This window comes from Amia ocellicauda, chromosome 9 (assembly GCF_036373705.1).
Source record: "Amia ocellicauda isolate fAmiCal2 chromosome 9, fAmiCal2.hap1, whole genome shotgun sequence".
Classification (NCBI taxonomy): Eukaryota; Metazoa; Chordata; class Actinopteri; order Amiiformes; family Amiidae; genus Amia; species Amia ocellicauda.
The window spans coordinates 36,359,383-36,378,778 of record NC_089858.1 but is presented as its reverse complement, the minus strand read 5'-3'; the positions used below and the strand labels follow the sequence as shown (position 1 = coordinate 36,378,778).

The following is a 19,396-nucleotide window of genomic DNA, read 5'->3' as shown; positions in this document are numbered from 1 at the left end:
GGCACTTTAAGGTGACGGAGAGGGGCACCTGAGTCCTGTCCCCTCTGCGCCACTTTAAAGTTAACTGCCAATGCAGAGTATCAGAAGCACTCACTCAGGTGTCGGCAGAGCTGTAATCCAGTTATACAAAGTAGTTAGAAACGGTTGGTCACTGTTGGGTGAGCAGGGCTTTAATCCGAGCGCGGCGTGTTTTAAAAGGATGTCAGTTTTTTTTTTTTCCTCTGTCCGTGCTGAAAACTTGCAGGAGGGCGACTGCAGTGTGCGTGTCAGTGTGGGTCTTGCCTCTCTGTTGTGCGGCTCTGTGTTTGTCAAGAACTGTGGCTGGCGCTGTGTTCCCTCTCTTATCTGTGACGTATCTGTGTGCGTCTGTCTCTACCTGCCGCCTCTGATCCCCTGGGATTTGCTCTTGTTTCCGGAGTGTTTGTTTCCACACAGTAAACAGTGCCAGGCTGGGGCTTCTTCCATCTCTGATCTGCAGACTACAGTGAAATATTTGTCTTGGGTTGTTTTTTTTTGTTTGTGTGTTTGGTTGGTTGTTCTTTGTTTCTGATGCACATCCCTGGGTAGGTTCAGGATTGAGAAACCCTCTAATGTGGGGCTTTCTGTTTTTTCTGTGCTTTTGTTATCAGTGTCTATGGATGCAGCTTTAGGCCTGGACAGGTAACGAGGGAACATTGTGACAGATAAAACTGTAATCTCATTGTCTCACTTTATTCTCCTGTGCATATTACATAGTTTGTGCAAGCTTTCCTGCAGAAACAACAGCCAATCTGTCATGTGCATTTTCTCATATTTGTGAATCTGTGGGGAATACATGTATACATTTGTGTGCAAATTGGTATTGAGATGGATGTCAATTCAAATCATGATAGTAGGGAAGCTCCCCCGCAGTGATGGTCTTAAAGATCTTGATCAGTGTTGAAAGAATGCAGGGCTTTGAATGCAATGCCATTTAACAAAGACAAATTTGATTAAAGCTATATATATATATATATATATATATATATATACATAGTTATATATATCAGTCAGAATCTGTATTCTGAAAATAGTTGGAGTCCATAAGAATGATAGTGTATTGAATCACGCACACACACAAAACAATCAATTGGGCCCAAATTTGATAAGGGTACGCCTGTACTCAGGGGTTGGGAGTGTCTGATTTCTTTTCAGAAACACAGAATCTAGTCCAAACCAATTTACACAGCTCAATTCCAGGCAGTGCCCAACCCTGCCAGTCGCCTACAGTACCTGATCGACTGTATGGCCTCTGGGACTGACTGTTACTCAGCTCCAAGTCCAGAAACGAGCCCATGAGAAGGTTCTGCCGCACTTCGGACCAGGCTGGGAGCCGTGTCCGTGCCCGCTGATAGATCTATAAGTCCAGGCACACCAGGACGAGTTACAAAGGTGGGGCAGGGGTGAAGTAACAATTAATTTCTCTGGCTCTTCTCATTAAACCCATATTTCATGTCGTGTGTTTTTTAGGCTCAGGCTGTCCACCGTTGGCTAATCGATCAGGACTCTAGTGTGTCTGGGTCAGAGCTGCAGGATGGCCGGGGAATATGGCACTATGATGAAAAAGTAACTATCTGCATCTATCCTGTGTATTTGTCACAGTCCAGGGGGCTGCTCTGTAGAGGGGAAGCAATCCAGAGGTCTGTGCCATTAATCTGTCATTCTCATTGTTTGATATATATATATTTGTTTGTATGTTGGTTTTAGAATGTTTTTTCTTGCGTAATCAGTCGTGTGTGTGTGTGTGTGTCTGTGAGTGTGTTTTGTGAGTGTGTTTTTATTTTTCTGATCTCACTAACAGTACTGTATCATACTCAATTTCTTCCTCTACCAGTCTTATGAACTTTGAAAGGCCGGAGGTTAATACCTGGTCAGAAATACCATGAGATTATATTTGTGTGTTTTTTGAGGGGGGAGGTTCTGGGGTCTTTCTTTCCACACTGCCTCATCTTCATGTTCTCACTGCAGACTTTCTGGGACTACTCCACGTTGAGGACTGGAGCAAAGCTGGCAGGCCCGAGTCAGAGAAGTGAAAAGAAAAGAAATGGCCGTAGCACTTAGTTATTTCGGTGTGCTAGGGTATGGATCGGACTTGGTCCCGCTCCAGTAGTCATTTCCATATCGGCTCAATAAATTAAACAATCCTCTGTTCAGATGCCAAAGTGTTAAGAATACTTTCAAACTGTTCAGCGGCTTTTGGGGAGCGAGGGTCCTCTGCTCAGCGATGAGGAGGTCCCTCTGTGGATATCAGGTGCTGGGTATCGCTGGCCCTCGGAAGACACTGCGCAGACAGAGAAGCGCTCCTAGCTCCGGACTTTTGGAGATTACACTCCTCAGCATCCCTCACAGTCCAGTTAATCCTCTGAGCTGCAGTGATCGCTTTCCCATGGCTGCCTTTCTGATGCGTCTGTAAATAATCTCGCTCTGGGGTTGCTTGTTGTAAATCAGCCCTATCGACCCAGGCCTTTTAGGGACCAGTTCCATTGTGCCGTCCGCTCCCTATGCTCAGTCATATTTCACCATCTCGGCAGGGGCTATTTATTTCTTTATTTTTTAATTTGTATCGATTGATTAATCCATAAAGTTATTGGTTTGGGCTGGAGTCTCTGCAGTAGCTGTGAACGCAGATCTTGTGTGTTTCTGGGGTGCAGGGCAGTGTAATGCAATGCAGTGTAGTGTTGTACAGTGCAGTAATGTGTAGTACAGTGCAGAGATGGTGATGTGAAAGAGAAGCTGCAGGTTGAATGGGAAACAGAGATGCTGTTCTCTGCTAGGTACCCCCATCGGTCGATACCGGTGCTGTTCGGTGTGTGGCACAGACTAATGTGAGCGGCTCGCCCCCGGGGGCCTGGTGCTATGAATGGGGCCAAGCCCCTGCTAGGGGATCCTGCCAAGTCAGGGCTCCTCTCTCTGCTGTGCGGGGCATGCCCACATCTTCAAACAAACAGCAGGACCATTGACCACCAGTGCCTGGCTGCAGAGTTTTGTTGCGGATGGCAAATGTAGGGGATCACGTGAAATCCCGGACCAAGTCTGTAAAGAAAATTCTCCCCCACCCCACCCCTCCAGACTAAAATGTGTATAATAATTAATTTATTTGCCTCATGACTTTATCTAAGATTGATATTAAAGTGCACCATTGCCTTATAAATGCACCAGGAATTATCTCAAACACACATTGTGAACCTGTGTCGTTCTATGAAGTAATTGAGTAAGAGTGTCTCCGGCATCCTCGTTTGTTAACCAACCCCTCCCAAGCTATGGACAATCTGACCATGCCTGAGTTTGTGAATCTCACTTTACAAACTAAATAAATAAAAGCAGGTGTAGGTGAAGGGCCTGGCAGTGTGGGAGGGACAGCCACTGCAGCTCCAGCTCGCAGCATTACCTATCACTACAGACACCGAGGGGTCAAGGGGCAGCATTTAGACAAAGGTTTGTCAAAACGCTGCAGCCCGTGAAGTGAATATGCTAATATGTTCACACAGGACCCAGGCGGTGGAATCGGCTGAAGGGGACTGCGGTGTTTCAGGACATTTGGGCACTGAGAGTTTGTTCACAGTCAGATACAGGGCAGTGCACATCTCTGGGCTAGAGGTGTCCAGCCCTCTGCCACTGGGATAGGAGCTGATAGGGCTCTCTACCTTGCTGTACTTCCCCGGCTCTTGAAAGTGCCTCCGAAACCTTCTGGGCCTGCAATAACTTCTGAATATTTCCAAATGATGACAAGAAGCAGCTCTTGTTCTGCACAGGAGCCTCTGTTCTGTCACTCCATAGCCACACGTCAGCTATAACCAATGCAGAACAGGTGTTAATTTGCTGTACCCTAGCTGAGCGCTGAAATAACGATGGGAACCAGGGGTGCCTGTGATCTGTCTGTCCTCAGAGGCAGCACACCTCTGACTGTGTCGGCCGGTGTGTTTACTGCGGGTCTCACCAGTGAACGCCAGCAGGGTGAAGGTTGGACTCAGCGAAGGTCTCAGAGAGAGCAGTGAACAGGGGATGAGCGTTGCTGTGAAAATTATTTCTAATGCTGTTAACAGCCACTGAAGTGCTGCCGTTTGTGTCAGATTGCTGCTGTAGCAAAGTGATGGATGCCTTGATAAATCCAATATCTTCCAGCAGCTCCCTTCCCCCCCCCGCCTCACTCACGAGGCTTGGCAGTCAGTTTTCACCTGGATAATAACAACGGAGTTACATCTCCTGACCATTTGGAAGAGTGCTTGGTGCCCTCAGCTTTTTCCTCTTATCGCAGCCTTTCCTGCCTGGTCTCTGTGTGCTCTTCTGTTGAGTAACTACTCCAGCGCCTAAAAAATATCTCCTTGAGCTCGTGAGGAGGGTGCGAATATCGATTGTACCCTGAGCTAAAGCCTATTGCTTGACGCTGAGCACCAAAGCTAGCATGTCACTGAAATACTTCCCCTCCCACACCACGGATTCATCGAATTGGCCGCTCCCAGGGTCACATAGTAAAGCGCAACTGCAGGGAATCACAAAACAACAATACAAAAACAGATATAAAAATTGATATCAGAAAAAAACATATCAATCAAAATAAAACCCTGAAGCTGTGGCGGACCTTGCACTGGACGGGCGCTGTGTGGTGGTCGGGCCAATGCAGAGAGCGCTGTGCCGGTCAGGCCCTTCCTCCAGCAAGAGTGGTAGAGGGAGCTGCAGTGATTATCTCAATGGCTGTGGGATTTATTAGCGCGGGGCCTCGCTGTGATTGATGGGACCAGCATTCTTAATCATCATTCACCCCTTTTAATACCCCCGCAACGTCGCGGTTATTGATGGCTCATCTGGGACTCAGCTACGGCAGGAGGCAGGAGGCGGTGCGACATCTGCAGAGTGCATTGGACGGCAGCGAGCAGGTGCTGCAATGGTGCTGCCATGCCCCCCACCCCATCCTCCCCGATCCTGGAACAACAACAGTGCCACATCTTGGCGATCATCTTTATTTCTGATATCACTCCATTAATGCTCAAACTTTCCCATTACTTCAATGGCTGAATTGCTATTGGCCTTCCCATCATTTGGAATGCAGAAAACTTTTCTGGCTGCAAAGAGTCCCCTAGAGGGGCTCAGGGGGCGGCGCTGGGGATGCAACCGGTCAGGCAGCCGCTGGAATGGGCCCCGCGGTCACAGAATGGCGACAGTGAGTTTGAATAAGCAGCACAGCTAGTCTTGTGTTTGTGTGCGCCAGGGAAGGGCAATACTCTGAATTATAATCGGCATAATGATTCATTACGCAGGCAAATTGACTTACAGAGGCCACTGGCAGGGGCTGACAGGGACTCTGGAGGACTCTGCAGTGATTCAGGGTCGCACGCAGTGGGGCAGGGAGGAGAGCTGGGGATTTCAGAAACATCACAGATGTGTACAGCGAAGAGAAGAACAGCTGCCCCCTTACCTTCCCCCTTCACAGCTGCAGAGACACACGGTTGACGTGTAACAAAACACTGTGTATATTGTTTTTGAACTCCAAATATCCTTTGCCTTTGATGTTCCCATTTTATTATTATTAATAATAATATTCTTAGCAGACTGCAAGTGTTACAATATATCACATTATTTTTTATACACAATCACTTGCATACAGCTGGGTTTTCCTGTAGAAATCTAGATACAGTACTTTGCTCCAGGGTACGACAGCAGTGTCCCCCAGCTGGGACTGAACCCACAACCCTCCGCTCAGGAGTCCAGAGCCCTAATCTCTACTCCACACTGCAGCCCATTTCCACAGTAACGGGTGAGACCTGAGGGTCAGGGCTTGTTTGGAGTCTCCCGGTCAGGTGACAGTGCCCTCACCTGCAGGAGCTGCTTGTTGTTGGGGCAGGCGGGCTGCAGTGACCAGGCAGGTTGTGTCAGATTTCTCTCACTGATCAGGCCAATGTGTCGGCCCCGCTCTCAGGTGCTGTGAAGCTGCCAGTCGGCGGCAGCAGTGCAGGCATGACACAGCCACCCCCTCCGGGTGGCTGAGGGAGAGTTAATTGCCACCTCTTTAATTCTGATTGATCCGGCTGCTTGTTGAGCGGTGGGGGACACTGACTCAGCGCGTCCCGTTGTAAAACACTGTCAACATTTAGCCTCCTGGAAAACTCAATAATTTATGTGTCACTGTGCCGCAGTGTGGCCCTGGAACTGGCAGCTCTCTCTTCTTCCCTCTCTCTGTCTCCTCCATCTCTCTGTCTCTCACACACACACCCTATATTACTACCGCCCCAGTGTCCTCATCCTTCTCTCTTCTCCTCACTGATTGGGCCATCCACTCCCTCCCTCCCCCCCACCTCACCTAGTGCCACTTTTTCAGAAAGTATCAAATTGAAAAATTGAAAGATGGTGTTCTCGGCACCCCAGCCGGAATATTGATGAGCGCACGGTCCAGACCCCCCCTTCTGTCTGACACAGCGGCGCAGTCAGGGAGCAGTCAGCTGTGGAGTCTGTAGTGCATCTTAATGACAGTCCTCGGGTTCCCAGAGTCTGGCATTCATCAGCACAATTCTGCACTTCGTCCTCACCTACACTGATTTGTGATCCTGTCTACTCTCTCTCCCTCCCCCCCTTTCTCTCTCTCTCTCTGCCCAACCCTGGCACCAGTGTACATTATCCAGTCATGTCAAGAAAACTGGGGGAGATATGTAGGGTGTTTGCTCATGGTGTCAGTTCAGTGCTAGTGGGCTATTTCCCCCTCTTATGCTGTCTACGACTGAACTCCACGAATGCCTAAGCCTTCAGCTTGATCATTTTCCACATGTTTCTACACACACTCCACACACAGGCTGCTGCTGCTGCTCCCGCTCTGGGGTTTTCCCCTCGGCCTCCAGCCCTGTTCCCTCTCTGGTTCCCTCTGCTCTGCTCCATTGCCGTGCCACCGAGGCCCGGGCCCTCAGACTGCCATTGCGTTTAATAAGGCGAGGGGTGTGTGAGATTGAAATCCGACCCTGTGTGTCCTGGTTCGTCCCGCGCAGTGCCTGACACAGAGGCCCCTCCCCCAGCCGCTCTCCGCAGGGCTGATCGCAGGACGGATCAATGCAGCTGATGTTCGCTGGAGGCTCCGGGATCATGTTTTTACACTTAACCCGCCCGATTAGCTCCTCTTTGATCCACACGTGCCTGAGAGATCTGCCGCCCCTCTCTGCACTGCAGCTACATGACGTCGTTTGCATAATTTGCCCCCCCTCCCAGAAACGGTGCTGTAGTTTCTCAAGCTTCTTTGCCTCTTCGTTTCATTTTTTTTTCTATTCTTTTTGTTTCCAACGCCCCGTATACCCTCCTACACCCCCCTATCTTTATTTATCAAGCACATTGTGAAATTTATGTGAATGGTGTTGTTTAGATAATATAATTAAGCTATTTTGTGATTTCAAATTATGGTTAGACAATTACACCACAAATGCATTTCAGTACCGACCAATAGCTGTCAGGGATTATATTTAAACATTTGCTTTTAATTAATGAGCTCATAAGACAGCTATCTAGTTACATGAGTGAGTGATATATTTCAAAGAAAAAAAAAGGAGAAATAAACTCAGGTTGGACCAGCTGTGCAACAGACTCTGTCCTCTTCATGGGAACAACCAATGCCGTGCTGAAGGGTGTCCCACTGTCTCGCGTTGCTTGCACCATCCCGTTCCCACGCTCACTGCAGCGCACACTCTGACGTCAGTTCAATGTCAGGAGCCGTTTGAGACGCAGCCTTACATTTTTTTCCAACTGTATTTTGCTCTACTGCTGCAGTAATTCACTGTTGAATAGGATTCACCTTGGGGGAAAGGCAGTAGTCAAACAGATGGGTAAATAAAGCTTGTAGATTCGCCCCCCTGCCACCAGGGGGCAGGATGCATCCACTAGAGCCCTGCACAGTCCCAGACCTGGGTGAGAGGTGGGGGTTGAGTGCGGACCCTCACTCTACAGGTGGGAGGAGCCCAGCTGCACTGCTCAAGTGTGTCACCTATATTACTTTTTACAGTTCTTTGTGAAGTTTGTGGTGCATCGTATGAAGGAGATAAAGATACAGATTAATAATGATAATAAGAAGAGCTCAGTTCAGTGACAGATAAAGGGGGATGCAGTTCAGAGGCCCTCGTGTCTGTTTTCAGTGCTGTCACTTAGTATCCGGCTACTGATGCTGGCACTGTTTAAACAGCACAGCGTGTGTCCCAGAGGGATTTAAAGAGTGGGGAAGGATATTGCACAGATTAAAGAAAAAAATAATCTCTAATGAGCCTGAATGAGATGCCAGTGGTATGAGCAGGCAGGTCAGGGGTAAGGCAAGTCAGAGGTCAGGGGTCAGGCAGGGCAGGCTGCTGCGTCTCAGGGTTATATTCACATCACAGGAGCAGACTGTGAATGTCTGGAGGAATATCAAGTTTCCTACAGGCAGCCAAGTAGTGTCATTGACCTGCCTGTAAGAATGCTTCTTCTGCATTATTATTATTCATATTTTATTATTATTATTACGGTCTGACAATCGCTATCTCCTCCCACAGTTTCTACACATAACACACTTTGCAGACTTCAGACAGCCTCTTTATCTGATGCATTGATTCACTGGAGTACATGTAGGGGGGTTAAGGAAGTTTAAGACCATTTAAATAACTGGTCAGTGTGTGTTCAAGGGCCTGAGAGGCTGAGGGATGGGTCAGAGCCCGAGGTCACAAGCCCTACAGAGGGCTGGCGCTCTGGGCAGCGTTGCCAGGTGACGCTCTTTACGTGCTGTCCGAGGCGCAGCTCAGTGCGGGCTGCGTGCACCGCCCACAGACACGGGGCTGCTGGCAGGTTGGGCTGGCAGCTGTTGGGATGCTGATGGATTCAGTGTGACAGGGCACCCGGCGGGGGGGCGATGTGCAGTAATGAGAGACTGTGTGCGGGGAGGATCCATCTGGGGTTGCTTTGCTACTGTATGTTTGATTCGTTTTTCTTGTGTGTGTGTTTGGGGATGGGGGGTTAAATGAGACCACAATTACGTTTTCCTTTTCTTTCTTCAAATTTAGACCAAGGGGGGTTGCTAGAAGAGCTCTAGAACACAAACGCCCTGTAAAATGACCACAGCAGGCAAATTATGTTGCTCCCTGCCTGGACAAGACATTCACTGGAGTACCAGGCTGTCTTTGTGAGGCAGGGAACTGTCCCCCTCACCTGGGCACTGGCCAGCAATCTTGAGAAGTGGGTTCAGTTGTCCAGCTGAGTCTAGACAAAGTCAAATGGAAAATTCAGCTGAGTTAAAGTTACAGAGTCACCAGTAAATTTAGGCTTTGCTTACGGTTGGGGTTGTTGTGCTGCTGAGTTATCTGAAGATTTGCATGGGCCTCTCTTGACATATTGGTGTTGGCCAGGCCTGGGGTTAAATACAAAAATAAATACATAAGAAATTAGTGATAACTGTCCTTATATTAGCATTTATTCTTTTACAATATTTCCCCTTTTTGTATATGCTAAATTCATTTTCTGTGATATATAATTGCCTGGTATTGCTTATTATCAATTTAAAAGTAATCATTCCCCCCCATGATAAGTTTACATCATTGTCAAGTGGCACACAGTTAGAGAAACCATAACCATTGACCCCCCCCCCCCCCCTCCAGTCACTTTAAAACAGAGAGCGGTGAGTGTGGGATTATTGTGAGCAGCCACTCTCCCCTTATTGCGCTCGGCTCCCAGGTGTGCAGGGGGGGTGCGGTGTGCTCTTCCACCAGCCCCTGGTAGTTAATTTGCTGTCACCTTCTGTGAGCCACAGTCCGCAGTCAGACGTTGCGCCCCCGCCGGCCACGGACAGGCAGAGCGCCGCTGTGCAAACCCTTCGCTCACAGCCGCCCTGAAACGACTCCCAGCGTGCCATCCCTCAAGTTTTGTCATCATTATGAGACTTGACGGCCGCCCAGATGACCCCCCCTGGCGTGTCACTGCGGAGCTGGCAGCGGAGCAGCTTTCCCAGCCCCTGAGCAGTGGAGACGGGGCAGAGAGAGGGGCTGTGCAAGCGGCTAATGGCTGACTCCTTATTAAAGAGGCTGTGTCCATTGGAACAGCAGCCCCCCCGGCCCCAGTTTCCCCTGCTCCCCCATTGTCACTCAGCGCAGCCCTGTTTAAATAGGTGCCCTGCTGCTCACATTGTAACTGTAAGTCAAGAGCTGCCACAGGCCTGCCTTTTCTTCCAAAACGTTCCAATGTCAGAGAGCGAGGGAGGGAGGGAGAGAGAGAGAGACTAATCGCAGTGCTGAAGATGTCCTGCCACTGCAGTGTGCATCTCTCGATAAAAGTGACGTTCCTTTAAAGATAAACTTGGGGCCCCCATCTCCACCCACCAGCCCCCTCCCCCCAACCTCCCATACCAGATCAAGTGGCTACTGAGTGTTTGTCCTGGAGACTCTGTGTGTGTGTATGTGTGTGTGTGTTACAAAGTGTGTGTGTGTGTGTGTGCTGTGTGTGTGTGACTGTATATCCCCCTGCATGCTGGCAGTCTGAGTCACAGCAGTCTCTAGGGAATCGGAAGGCTGCCGTGTTTTAACTGCAGAGGGGATTGCAAAGTTAGGGGACGGGAGCAGGAATGCCAGCTAAGATCTTCACCTGTGGAGTGAGTAGCAGGGTTCTGTTCTCAATGTGTTTGCTGTGGGGTTGAGCTATCTCTATGCATTGTTTGATTAACGCTAATACTCATACTGGCCTCATACTGGGGCTGTTTGCCGAAGCTTGCGTTTTAGCCCGACAGAGATGCCTGAAACTCCAGATGCTCTCTTCTCAAGTCTTACACTTGTGCAACCTTTTAAAACTATTGCTATTTGTGCACCTGGAACAAAATTAAATAAAATTAATTAATTAATTAAGCAATTAGCATCCGCACCCAGGTGAATAGGGATAGGGCAGCGCTGTGTCCTGCGTGGAGAAGCCACGACATGTAGAACAGCTCTGCTTTTGAAGTTTTCTCGGGTTTTGCGAGTCCAACTGTGTTTAAGATACATGGCAGGCGCCCAGTGTTTAATGTACTGCCACACACTTGCCAAGAGAGTTGGCATCATGGCAGGGAGCTTAATTGCTGAAAGTTTTGCGGGGCAGCCTGGCCTTTTTCTCATCTCGACTGCAAATTGGAGCCTTCTGTTGCTCTCAAGACATCAGAGGGTTGTATTGTGTTTGCTCACCTCGTCAGCTAGCACTTGTTTTGTTTCGTGCATCGGGCAGACGATTGTTCAGCTAACTGGTTCTGAAGTTAATTTATTTATTCGTCTGGATGTAGCTTTCCTTCTCTTTCATGCAGGAGTGGTGCGTGATTAGCCGTGCTCTTGAAGTCGCAGATTAGGAGTCCCTTGTTTTCGCTGCCCTCTCCTCCTTCCCAGGGCTCCCTGCACTGGTCTCTCACTCCTCATCACCCCTGTGGTTTGAGTCCCTGTGTACGCAACAGATTACAGAGGCCTCTTAAGATAATCGAGATCCCTTTAGATAATTGTCATCTCTTAAGATAATTACACTCCTGTGGACTGCAGCCCCTTACAGACACTGTAAACAAGCCCATCAGGAGGGCCGATAGTTAAAGAGGCTGCGCTCACAGGCTGTGCAGTGAGTTGGAGGCAACAACGACTGGTATACTTGCAGATACAAGCAATCCCTCTACCTAAAGCCCAAACCCTAGTATTAAAAAAATAATAATCTAACTATATTTCCATAAACTACATTATAAACCATTCTAATATATATATACATCATGTATTGTTTTGCTTGTGGGCATCATGTTTTTGTTTTATTTTATAACATGTAAATACTGACATCATGAATTATTATTTAATAGGAGTTATTTGGCCAAATGCTGATATGCTGTCTGTCCTTTCTTTACTTGATACGCAAACATGCATTGTATGACTGTACAGTGTACAAAAGTTGATTCTTATCCTTCTGAGACACACTGAAACAAGCATTCAACTATACGTTTTAATATTTAACTTGTGTGATTAAATTAAAATGAAACAAAAATACCAAAAACAATTATTTTGTACATTCCCTTACAAGTTTAATGTATTATTCTCTGTGAGTACTGTGCAGATTATTATTTTCAATAGTTTATAATATTGCTTTCAACATCAGAAACAACCGAACAGTCGTAGAAGCCATGTTGTCAACTTCCACTTGTGACATTACGTCCACTTCATGCATTTCCGGAGCATTCTCAGTATTTTTTGGAAACATTGAGTTTTGCCCATTATGAGAGTTTACTAAATAAGAGCTCACAGCCCAAAACATGTTTTCTATGTGGGATATGGCATGCATGCATTATAATTGTCTTTCTTTCTCCCTCTTTTATTCTGTCTCAGTCTGTCTCTCTTCCGTTGCACCGGATAAGCAATTCCATCCACACACGTTTCTGGACACATTGTGGGGGGTGTTATGTGATTCATAATAAAAATTAAATAAAAACATTATTATCCACTTGCAAATGAATGTAGTCTCTCCTGCTCAGTGCTGTGGAAGGGAGTGGGGGGGACTGCAGGACAGAGGCACCTCTCCCTCTGCAGTTCATGGGTCATGCATCGGACTGAGCAGCAGGGGATCGTGGGCCGAGCATCTTTAGCTCCTGAATGATTTGCATGTGTCCTGCGGAGATCTCGTTAGGCAATGTTTATTAGCGTTATTTATCGCACCCAGCCCCCTTCTCCAGCAATCACAAACGCATTACTTCTCACAGTCATATTTCTAGGGTGGGGGGGACAGCCGTGGGATGTGGGATTCCTAATCACAGCTCTTCTTGCCTCACTGGACACTTTTTTTTTTTTTACAATTTTGTAACTCTTTTTTTTGTATAAACTTTGTCTTTTTCCCACCCCTCCTGTCCAGAACGTTTTCTAGCTGGCACTTCTCAAGAGCCAGTGGTCTAAGCAGTTTTGACATTGCTTGCGTTCCCGCGGCCACAGAGGTGCAGCGCGGTGTGACAGCGCGAGATGAATTACCTCAGGACGAAATAACCACTCTGCACAAACCTCTCAAACCTGAGCTGTTAATTGCGCTTAATTAGCAAAGCTGGCGTCAGAATGATTAATAGGCATGGAAAAAAATATATGAAGCATTTTCATCCAGGACACTTCCCTCCCTCCCTCTCTCTCTCTATCTGAGTTCTGCTGTCAGAAGCTGGTCTCCTCAGCTCGTCTCATAAAGCTGTACTTTCTTTTTTTGGTTATTGTTTTTAGTATGTGGCTTGTATTTCAGCGGCTGTGGGAAAGCTCATGGAGACCAGCGTGAGAATTACAGCCGTGTTTGTCGAGGCTGCTGGTCTGAGTACGGTGGGGAGGGCGCTGTTTACCCTGGCCTAGTCATTTTCCCCTCCTCTATTCTGAACGGTCAGATAGTCGCGAGTCCATATAGGACACCCAGAAGTGTTGACATTTTAAAGACTCTCCAGCACCTAACTTGACACACTAACTGTGACCTGAGAAGAGTATCCATTCTACTGCTGAACTGATCGCACTTTGGAAACAGACCCCGAGACTAATTAAGCCCTTTTAAAATCACAACCCCTTCATGTCTAAATGTTTGCCGAATTAGGCTCGTACAGCGCGCCTCTGAATATCAATCGCATTTGGCTTCTAATTCGTTACACACTTTGCATAACTGAGCCGAGCTTTGGTGTGTCACAGTGCCTCCAATAAACAGGCCTCGACAGGTCAGAGTACAGCAGCATTGGGATACCCAGCCACAATGGCAGGACTCGATCAGGGCTGAGAAACCACTGCAGGAATGGTGTCAGCAGGCAACAGGCAACAGCAAAAAGCTCAATTAAAATCAAATAAAACAGACTTGGATATATAAGTACAAAACCATGGGACTCTGACACGGAGAGGTGGGGTGTGAATGTGTTTAATTGGCTTCAATCTCCTCGGGTTCAGGAAAGCTTGATTGCATTGCTTCGTAAAAGAGTTAGAGAAGTGGGAGGGGGTCAGGAGGTCATTAAACGGGGCTGAGAGTTTCTGATTGAACCTCCAGAAAGATGAGACGGTTTCACGGGGCAGAGCACTGGGGGGGGGCACTGTAAATCACACACCGTTGGACACAGTGCCTGGCTTCCTGTAAAATTGTAATGCAGGGTTATTGACTGCAGCCACTGATGTGAAGGTAATGGATGGTAGATCTGGACTCATTGAAATGAAAAGCATCTTAAAATGAGAGGTGGGAGGTGGAAGAGAAATCAATTTAGCGGGGAGGACAAGTCAGCAAAAAGAACATACAGATTGAATAAAAATCCCCCTCCCTGCAGCTCAACATGGTCCCTCTCAGTGCTTAATGCTCACGCTCCAGACCAGCTTTCAGAGGTTAATAACATCTGTCTCACAATCACAAAGTTACTTTCCTCTGGTGTAGCCTTGATGCAAACAAGAAAACCTATAATGTGTATAACTAATAACTACTTATTGCTATCACTATAACTACTCTTCTCATCAATAGATGTTTGTAGGTTGTAAAGTGCAGAGATGCATCCTGGGCAGTACTGGTGGTGTCAGGGAGTTTGGGAGAAGTGCAGGCAGGTGGACAAAGACAGGGCAGTTTATTGGTCTGCTTGGTCTACTTCAAATGTATTTATTTCATTTCTTTACAACTGAAGAAATTGTCATCATTTCTTAAGAAGGATTTTATTTGTTCTCGGTGGATCTAGGTGGATCTCTTATACTGTCCTGTTATTTAATTATATATATATATATATATATATATATATATATATTTTTTTTTTTTTTTTATTATTATTATTTTATTTTTTTTCTGTGTTAGCATGCTGTTGGTTCTTCCATCTGCCCCAAACGTGCCAATTCAGCACAGCACTAAATGCATTAGGGCAGTGAGCATCTGTGCGCTGCGGGCGTCCCGGGGGGACAGAGCTGTAGTGTTTAGGGGTCGATACTCTGTGTGTCTTTCTGGGAAGCTGGGTGTTCATTAGAAACGTCTCCTGCCCATTCCAGGACGGTGTTGTTTACTCAGCCTGTCCGAGTGCATCTCGCAGTCCTGGGATGTGTGCTTTAGCGCGGGTGAGATTTGTTTTAGGCCACTCTTGACTGTGGGTCACCAGGCAACTGCGGTGAACGCCGTCGGGGCCGCAGTATGTGTGTGTGTGTGTGTTTCTGCGGTTTTGTGTTTTGTGAACGTCTTCAGCACGCTCTGCTGTACAGGTGTGTCGCTCAAATCTTTTTGGTTATTGTTATCAAAAACAATGTCTGCTTGCGAGGGGGTGTTTGAGTGTGTTTTTGGTCTTGATCTGCTCTCCCAAGCAGACAGACCGCACCGCACATCTCCTGAGCGAGGGGATGTCAATCCCAGACCCAGCCACTAATTCCCCCTGAATGGAGCTCAGGCTGCTGAGAAATCCTGCATCCAAGCCACCTCTCTCCCTCTCGCTCTCTCTTTTTATCTTGCCCCGCTCCGTCACGCTCTCATGGGCCCAGGTCTGTGTGCTAATCCTGTTGGGAGACAGGGAGCTGAGGGAATGTTGGGGTGGGGTGGGGTGGGGGGGTGCACATAGCAACGTGTCCTGTCTCTCAGGGCAGCTGACTCTGAAGGCAACTGTGCAGTGATGGATGGTCCCTGTCACTCTTGACGTGATACAGCCCAGCCAGAGAGAGGGAGAGAGGGGGACACAGACAGAACGAGACTAGGAGGAGTGCTGGGTGAGACGGGGATTGAGAAAGAGGGGGAGTAAAAAACGAGGGGAAAAGCAGAAATGTGAAAGAAGGGTAGGCACAGGAATGGGCAGAAGAGCTCAGGGACTGAAGGAGAATTCTGATTAAGTCTTAGAGACGCAGAAAGAGAGAATGGAAAAAGATGAGAGATCGAGAGAGAGAGTTGGTGGTGTGGGGGGCTGTGCTGTTGGCAGCAGTGACAGGATTGTAATTGTAAGAATCTTTTGATCAATGTTGTGTTGCTCCGCCATCAGCGCCTGCGATGTTTGCTTACATTTCCTCTTCCTGCTGCTGTGGTTTCCAAACAGGCGGCCCAGACTCTTCACACACAGCCTCCGGGACTCGGCTTCCGCGCTGCCTCGAAAGAGTAGAAACTCCCGGTGATACAGGAGTCAGAAAGAGTGGAAATCTGGGTTGACAGCTTTCAGTGTTAGTTAACATTAAAAAGGAGACAGGAGTGCCATAATGCTGCGATTACGATGGAATCGCCCCGAAGAGAAAGTGCCCACTGTAGTGGACAGAGAGTGTCAGGGATGGGAGAGCGTGCTGTCAATCACTGTCACACGGAACCATTTTACGCGCCACCCCAGAGACAGTCATCATTTCTGAGGCTGGGATCAACGCACCACACTGGCACTCTGGCTCACAGATCGCCAATGCATATCAGCCAGCAACCCAGCTTGGAGCTGAATACCAGCCCAGCTAACCAAATAAAAATGGCACACCAATGTAATAAAGCGAACACAGAACAAGGTGATGTTGTGGTAACAGAGGTTTTCAGACTTCAGGGAGAGCAATCAAAACCTGCTAACTTGCTATCACAAGTGGCCAAATTGAAGTATATGTTTGCAAAATGATACAGTTGTGCTTGAGATGTGTGGTTCCAGAGAGGGCCCTGTGATACATGAATACAACATTACTGTGCAACAACCAGAGAACATCACTGACTCCATGTTGGTCAGGATGTGACGCTTGTGAAACGTCAAAACCAAAATACAACCTCACAAACCGTTGTCTCTATCTTTCTCCGCTCTCCTCCCCCCTCCTCTCTCTTCTCCAGTCCTCTCAGACACGTAGCTTATGTCTCCCAGTAAGGCTGCAGTATTGCCTGTAATGCTGCCAGATTATTAACAGACCCTGATGGGAATCCGGGTCCTCATCATATTCTAATCCCATTAAACTCTTCACACTGGTGATTTGCATGCAAATGAGCAAGGAAACATTCCCAGGCACATTTTTTTGTTCATAGGAAGCTGAAGAATAGCATTACATCCTTGTCCTACAGAGAGAGACACACCGGACTGGGAGAGGATACCTTGCAGCCGTGCGAGATGGGGCAAGCCAGCGAGAACAACCCCAAGTCCCAGACGCGGTTCTCAGACACAATCTTATAATCGTGTTACCATCAACTCCATGGAGAGCCTGTCACTCACATGCACAGGGCCCACGTGTATCCAGGTTATTGCTATAGCTACAACACCACAGTAAAGTTAAGTGTTCGCATTTAGTTACTGTAATTCAGTTATTTTCTCTCGTATGGACAGTACTTCCTTCCCTCCATTGCTATTCTGTTGATACTGTTGCAGACTTTGATGAGCTGAGTGGATCGATTCGGTGTTGCCACTGTAATAGGCTTAACTTGGCTTTTCAGATTGTTTCATTTGTTCATTGATGCAGGCCTTCTGTATTTATTTGTGTGTGTGATTCCCAGTTCCTTTCTGTGCCGACTAACCACCTGACAGGGGGGACAAGAAAACGAGATCTCCCTGTACATATGTGTGTGTCAGGGGGAAGTATATTCCTGTCGCACCACACCCTGTAGCGCTGTGTGGAAACCCTGTGCATCACCGAAGCAGGTCCCCACCTCTCTTCCTCTCGGCCCGCTTCCTCCCCTGCACCATGTTAATGTATTGGAGCATGTGCCATGGCCCCGATCGATATCAATTACTCCCACACTCCCGAGTGAAGGGCTGTGCCTTCGCATTTACCAAACCCGGAGGCGGGTGAGTGAGATTATAACTGATGCCTATACTTTGTGTATTGGAGGTTTCTCTGTGTAGGAGCTTACAGACGCATTGGAACACGGTTTGAAGCAAAGAGCTGGTATTTAAGCACTTTGGAAGTGTAATGTCTCAATGGGCCTCTCAGAGTCCACCCTGTGGTCCATCCTTGCAGACAGCTTGAACGTGCCGACACTTTTAAAGGCAGCAGCTATTGGGGGCTCTTAGACTGTTCTGGAAAAGAAAAGGAGTGAGGGAGAGGATGACAGAGGGAGAGAGAGAGAGAGAGAGAGTGAGTGAGTGAGTGGAAGGTCTCTCCCCCAAATGAACCCCAGCAAACTCTTTCTTTCTGGTAGAGCGTCCTGAACCAATCAGAGTGACAGCTGCAAGGGGGGGGCTGGGGTTGGGGCGGGAGGCTAAATGTTTGCACCTGCAGGAAAGAGTCAGTGTTTTGGGGGGGCGGGGAGACTGTGAAAGGGCTGCATTCCTGGGCGACAGGCCTCAGACGCAGTCGCCCATGTGATCTGACAGGCCAGACGGCGCGGCTGTGCAGACACTTGCTCTCGCCCTCAGCCAATGACGGGACAGAACCCCGTCCCCTGTCAGCTGAGGGTGAGAGCCAGTGTCTACACAGTGTCTCCGGCAGTTGGAGGCCTGAGCCACCGTGGAGGCAGACAGAGTTGTGAGGGTGGCAGTGTGTACTGGTGGCAGTAAGAAGTACTGAATACGATTAATGCCTGGGGATAACCATTGATCCACAACCCTCTTATGTCTCTCCCTCCCCCTCCCCAGGCCACTTTGAACAGCAGCCTTGTTGCGCTACCAGATAATGCGCCCGAGCCAGGCGCCCTGCCCCAGAGCAGTGCTGTGTGTGTGAGGAGGGCTGGGCGTGGAGAATGATGCCCTGCTCCTTATCTCACCACAGCACCCTGACAGCCACGCGCCACGCCTCGCTGACTGCACACAGACCTGCCCTGCACTATTCACTGCTGTCTCACTAACAGGAGCGCACACACACACAGAGACTCACATTCTAAGGTCATTTGTCAAACTTTTGTGAGAGAGAGCCTGACATCTTGTATACCCTTCATGTATTTGTTGTTGTTTGTGTTGTCAGAAGTAATACGAGTCACAAGCAGGACAAACAGACTCATTGACTCATGTGAAACTCCGGGTCAATTAGAAAGGGTCTATTCCATCCACTGCTTTTGGATTGGGCTGAAGCTCTTCGTTAGATTTAAAAAGAACTACCAACCCCCCCCCCCCCACTGTTATATAACTGTGTACTCTGCTCAGGACTGCTTACAGAATCATTCCCGTTGCTCTCAACACTTTAGAGTGCGATTCGCACACGTTTCTGCTGTGGTCAGCTGCTGCTCCTGATGTCCTGCAAAGAAAATAGCAAACGTCCCGTTTTGCAGCAACAACAAAAAAATACTAAAAATGCTGCTTCACTAAGCACAATACAATATGCGTTTGAGGCAAAGCACAGCAGCCCTGTACCTTTGAAAACAATGAAAGGCAGGAAAACTATTCAGAGCGTGGGCAGCCAGCCACCTCGGAGCAGCATTGTGGTTCAGGGCTCTGTCTGGCGCTGGGCTGCCCAGTCGCTGCACAAACTCTTCAAGCCTGGCAGGACCTTTTCATCTGAAGCAGTCCTCCATACATTTTTTTTTTTTTTATAAATACAGCGACATTTGCCATTTTGCTAATACTCCACCAATCTTAATTAAC

The 19,396-nt window shown here is 48.1% G+C and overlaps 1 protein-coding gene across 3 annotated transcripts in view; it reads left to right on the top strand.

The window, feature by feature from the left end:
• The first annotated feature begins 10,377 nt into the window (after positions 1–10,377).
• Positions 10,378–19,396, top strand: part of ank1a (ankyrin 1, erythrocytic a) — a 62,710-nt gene continuing 53,691 nt past the window's right edge. For 2 of the 3 annotated variants that reach the window (XM_066714325.1, XM_066714323.1), the window contains exon 1: positions 10,378–10,591. In XM_066714325.1, coding sequence (XP_066570422.1) covers positions 10,565–10,591 — 27 coding nt within the window. In that variant the 5' untranslated portion in view covers positions 10,378–10,564. The remainder of the gene's footprint in view (positions 10,592–19,396) is intronic. The other variant, XM_066714324.1, reaches the window with a different exon arrangement.